Genomic DNA, 5,205 nt, shown 5'->3' with positions numbered 1-5,205 from the left:
ATGGGCCTCCAGTCACCGAAGCATGTGCCACTTCACTTTCACTTCCCTGGGATTCCCAGAGGGGAAAGGGTTTCCTAAAGGCTTGTATCTGTGCTCTGTGACATCCCAGCCAAGCCTTGAACCCCAAAGCCAGGACCCAGCAATAGGTGTCACACGGCAAAGCCCTCTTCTGTCTTCTCTTTCTCCCTACTCCCACCCCCAGGTGCCACCTAAGGCTTCCAGAGACCCCAGCCTTCTAGGTGCCAGCTCTTGTTTTTAGACAGCATTGTGTCCGGGACTGTGGGAAGAGTGTCTAAGGCAGGCTGTTCAGGAAGTTCTGCACTCCTCCCAGACCTGGCCACTGCATCCACCACCTCACCTGCTTCCCTTCCTCCACTGAGCAGCCCACTAGGTGCAGGCCCTGGGAGAGAAGTGAATGGGCCAGGTCATCTGTCCACAGGGCCACCCTGGAATGGGGAGAGCCAATACAGAGGCCCCACACTCCATATGAGCTGCCAATGATCAGTTCCCTTAGGATTCAGATTTGGAAAAGGCTTTCCTTTCCAGAAGACCAAGAGAACTGTATGAGTGATCATGCTAACTTACTGTCTTTGTTCTCAGGAAGCCCAGTGGGAATCAAAGCACAAGTGTAGTGCCCCCACCAGCCTGGATACCTCACATGTCTGTCTCTCTCAGCTACATATGTATTCATTTGTTGGGATGTTGGGCCTTATCAAACACTCAGTATACACATGGCACTGTTCTAGATACTAGGGATGCAAGATGGGTGAGACAGAATGAGATAAGGCCCTGGACCTCCAGGAGCTCACGGTCATGCTGGATGGACCAAGAAGTGAACAGTTATGAACGTGGATGAAAGTTCTGTAAGGAAGATTCCACAGGTGCTCTGGGCCCAGGGAGGGGAGAGCGGTGAATCTGCTTAGGAATGAGGAAGGGAGTCATATGCCGGGAGCAGGTCAGGCAGGGCTGCCTGGAGGAGGAAATGCTAGAAGGATGAGTAGGTGGATTTGCCAAATCAAATACAGGATGCCCAATAAAACTTGCATTTCAGATCAACAATGAATAATTTATGTTATAAGTATGTCTCATGTAATACTTGGGACATACTTATACCAAAAAATTATTTTTTGTTTATCTGGAATTGAATTGTACTGGGTGTCCTGTATTTTTATTTGCTAATCTGGGAACCCTATGAATAGGAGTTTGTGTAAAGGAGATGAAGGGCATTATGGACAGAGAAAACAGCACATGTGGACAGCAGGGGCACAGGGGGGAAAGCAAGCAAGATGTCACTGGTCAGTGAAGGTACAAGTCCCTCCTGAGACCGGAGACTGGACTGGGGAGAGAGGAGTGGAGGCGAAGAGGCTTTTGAGGGCAAGGTCTTGACATCCTACCAGAACTTGGGCCTTTTCCTGTGGACAAAGAGTCTGTGAGGGTTTTAATCAGAAAAATAGTCAATTAGATATCCTTGTTTCCATTTTAAAAGTCACCTTTAAAATATGCCTTTTATTTTTCATTTTCTCCTTTCTAGAATGTGGTATACAATTCTATAACTTATGTATAAATAAACTAATTAACATAGTAAGACATGAATAACAACTGTCAAGCCCTATTTGACAAAGTCTCATCTGGAGAGTGGGTAGGTGTGGCCATCTGATTCGAGGGGCAGAGATGGCCTTCAGTTCAGGCATGGTTGAGAGTGATTTTTCAAGGATACTGGATGATTAGGGTGGTACATGATGTTAGGTGGCCTAGTGATTAGACATTACAGAAAGCAGAACTTCCCTTCAGGGAAGGAAGAACATTCTAGTGGATTGCCTGAACTTGGTGGATGTGTCCTAAAGAAAGGAAGGGATGCCTGCTAGTCCTCATTAATGATGGTGCAGCGGGATGCTTACACAGAGAAGAGCTGGGGCTGGGATTTGCCTTCCACTCCAGATGTTTACAATTCTTCCTGGAGTTCCCAAAGCTCAGTTACAGGGCAGGCCAGTTCTTGGAAGTGTCAGAGGAGTTTGGGGCTGCACATCCACAGAGGCAGAGAGGGAAGGAAGTTTGTCCAAGTAGGAACATGACTGTGTTTCATGCTGTCTTGCATCGAACATCACTTTAAACTTTTCAGACTCAACTGAAAGTCCAGAGATGTGCCTTGCAGGCTCTAGATGCTGAGAATTCACACCCCTATTTCATGAGTTAGTGGGACAGGCATGAATAGCTCTGTCCACAGATGACAGTGCTAAAGCCGAAGAGATGAAATGTATTTCTTAGGAGTCCCTCAGCCTGTCAGGAGCAGAACTGAGGTCTGCGTCTCCCAACTGCAGAGTCCCTCACTCGTGATCATCCAGATATTGGCAGGGGCCCCCCTCCTGCTGGCTGAAGGAGAGCGTTCTGAATGTATCTTTGGAGGGTGTCACAAAAGTCACTGAAGATGTGATAACGGAACAGAATGGCAGCCACAGGCTGAGAAGGCTCCTCCTTCCCTGATCTTCCTGGAGGGGGCAGGAAGGAGCTCTGCATGTGGGAAGAGATCACCTAGTAAACACCTGAAGGGTCCCTCAGTGACCCCACGTGGCCTTACAGTCAGCTCGGGCCACCATGGGGAGACTGAGGAATACCTCCTCAGGCTGATGTTATGAAGTGACTTGCAGTTTTCACATGTGAACATCTGGCAGTGTGAGAAAATTGGAACTTTTTTGAAATGAGAAACGTAAGTTTAATACCATATTTTGCACCTGTTTATTTAAACCATTCAAGAAAAAGGGAGGATGCGCCTCCTGACCCATAGTTCTCATATTCGGGAACCCTGGTTTCTGGGATCTCTGTCTTGTCCGTAGCATGTTTATAGAGCCTTTGTTCAGAACTTTCTCCTGTGTACGTACTTTGCCAGCATCAAAAGGGGGACTGGATTTTGAAGTACAAAGCCTTGATAATCAGAAAAAGGACAAATAACTGCATATACTGCTGAAATACAAAGTCTTCAGGCTTCGTTCTGCTAGATGCTGTTATATAGTATATGAACTGACCAGTAGTGAGCAGTGCCTTTCCAAATCTGAGGTGTGGATTAAAGTCTACTGGTGGAACTGAGACCTAGAGTCTTTCCTTTCCACTGGGCTTTGCGAGGATCCAAAAGTGTATTGGATTCAGGATTCTCAGGTCTTACTTACACCAATATTCCCTATTTGACCTTGAGACAATTGTGTCCCTGGCATGGCCCAGGGAGCTTATCTCTAAAGCAGTATGACTGCTGGAAGTGGGGAGTGATTGTTGGTGATTGGAGGTGATCAAAGTCTATGTGGAGTGAGCAGACACAGACTAGGGCCTCCCACAAGTGGATCTGTGAGACTGACTCCCGACTTGGGACTTCCAGGGCCAGTGAAGGTGCAGTCACTTGGACGAATTTCCAGAGTTTTAGTGGTGGAGAATTTCCAGAGTTTTAGTGGTGGACAGACACAAGTCTTCCTACTATTGGGGGGGGGGGAGTGCAAATATGAATGAGGGGTCAGCTAGCCTGGGTTCAGAGATGAGAGGATGTTATCTACAAGCAACAGTCTTTCCAACAAGTGAGTAAACAGTCACATTTGGCTTGAGGCTGAGGGCCTGGCCCAGGAGAGAAAAGGACCCCCTACCAAACAGTATTTTTCTCTAAATGCCCCTTGAATTGAGACACAGCGCCTGGTCTCCTGCGGTCTATTCTCTGTGAGGAATGTCTTCCCCAGCTTAGGCTAAGCCTTACCAATTGTTTCGAGATTAACCCTTGGCCATCCAAAGTCCTGCTCTCTTTTCTCTTTTCCCTTTCTGCCTCTCTAGCTTTGGAATACCTTCCATTGGCCTGTAAGTGAGGAAAAAGTTGCCGAATTGTGTGCACAGTGGGATCACCACCTCTGCATGGGCACAACTGCTTTAAGAAAATAGTCCTGCTGCTTCACAAACTCTAGTCGTTTTACTTGGACTCTGTCCATCAAGAAATTAGGTCTGCAGAGTCCAAAGCAAGCTTCCCTAGAGCTTTTCAAACATAATGGTAGGGTAAGGCAGTGCCTCCTACGGGGTCTGCCCTGAGTGTTGAGGTCTGCCCATTTGCCACACGGGTGCACAGCTCGGATAGGGCTCTGGGCATCCTCTGCCTCTCTTCATCCACCCTTCAGGGCTCCAAGGGATCAGAAACTGTCACACACCAGCTTTCTGGAGCTGGACCCTCTCTCGAAGGGGAATGTTTAAAACATTCACAGCATCCCCAGAAATGGGAAGTGGAGGGTGACAGGGAGACTCCTGCTTCTGGTGGCCGGGTGAGACAGCTCAGTATTCCTGCTGGCACCAGCCTCTAGTCTTCTGCCTTAACAGAGACCCTTGGTTTTGACGGTAGGTTCCTGAACGGGGCCTGAATGCCGCATGTGTGCCTGAGTGATGGACTGGGTATTTACATAAGCCACGCTGGTAAGTGCACATGTGTTTTTAATGTTTTGGCTCTCTGCACCACAAACATGTCAGTGTGTATGTGAAAGCGCACGCAGGCACGCTGTCGGCTGGACTGGGGCTCGAGGAGGGATTTTTAAAAATTAAAAAACAAAAACAAACAAACAAAAAATTTTCCTTCCAATGCTAATACCGTTGTGAGCAATATTTCCCGCCACAACGAACGACATTTCGCGGGGGCCTCCGGCGTGATCGGGGCCGTCTCCGCGGTCCCACCTGGAAAGGGCTGCACTTGGAGCGCAGAGAGCAGCTCCGGAGACGCCGCCCCTCGCCTAGCGGGCCCAGCCTGGCCCGGGATCTGGGGCCGACCTCCCTCCCCAGCCTTCTCGGCTCCCGCGAGTCGGCGAACGGCCTGTCTTTGTGCTGTGGCTGCGGAGAACAAGACTCGGGAGGGGAGCCGCTGGTCTCGCGGGCCGTTGCTTAGAATTAGGAAAAGTGTTTTTAAAAGTCTTCGCTGTCTTTCAGACTCGCAGGTACGACCGCGGCGCCCGGCTTTCCGCACCCTCGCGCCGGGCTGCCTTCGCCCGTCCCGCGCCTCCCCCACCTCTTCCCTTTTTTCCTTGCCCCTCTCGCCCCCCTCCTTTTATTTATGAATTTGGGCTTGTTTTGGGGGGTGTGAGTGGCGTCCGTGCTGGTAACCGAACCCCCTTGCGGGGAGGCGATTGGCTCCCGCTCGGCTGACTGACGTGGACGGGGTGCGGGCCCCGCCGGGAGCTGATTGGCTGCGCGGGGCTCGAG

General features: G+C 49.9%; 1 protein-coding gene across 1 annotated transcript in view; it reads left to right on the top strand.

The window, feature by feature from the left end:
- The first annotated feature begins 4,376 nt into the window (after positions 1–4,376).
- Positions 4,377–5,205, top strand: part of SFRP1 (secreted frizzled related protein 1) — a 42,723-nt gene continuing 41,894 nt past the window's right edge. Inside the window, exons 1-2 of the mRNA XM_021711275.1 lie at positions 4,377–4,428; positions 4,692–4,827. Of these exons, the coding sequence (XP_021566950.1) occupies positions 4,377–4,428; positions 4,692–4,827 (188 nt within the window). The remainder of the gene's footprint in view (positions 4,429–4,691; positions 4,828–5,205) is intronic.

Source organism: Carlito syrichta, unplaced genomic scaffold (genome assembly GCF_000164805.1).
Source record: "Carlito syrichta isolate Samal-C Ts95f unplaced genomic scaffold, Tarsius_syrichta-2.0.1 Scaffold301971, whole genome shotgun sequence".
NCBI classification, from domain to species: Eukaryota; Metazoa; Chordata; class Mammalia; order Primates; family Tarsiidae; genus Carlito; species Carlito syrichta.
The sequence above is the reverse complement of the archived record's forward strand: the minus strand, read 5'-3'. Positions and strand labels throughout refer to the sequence as shown.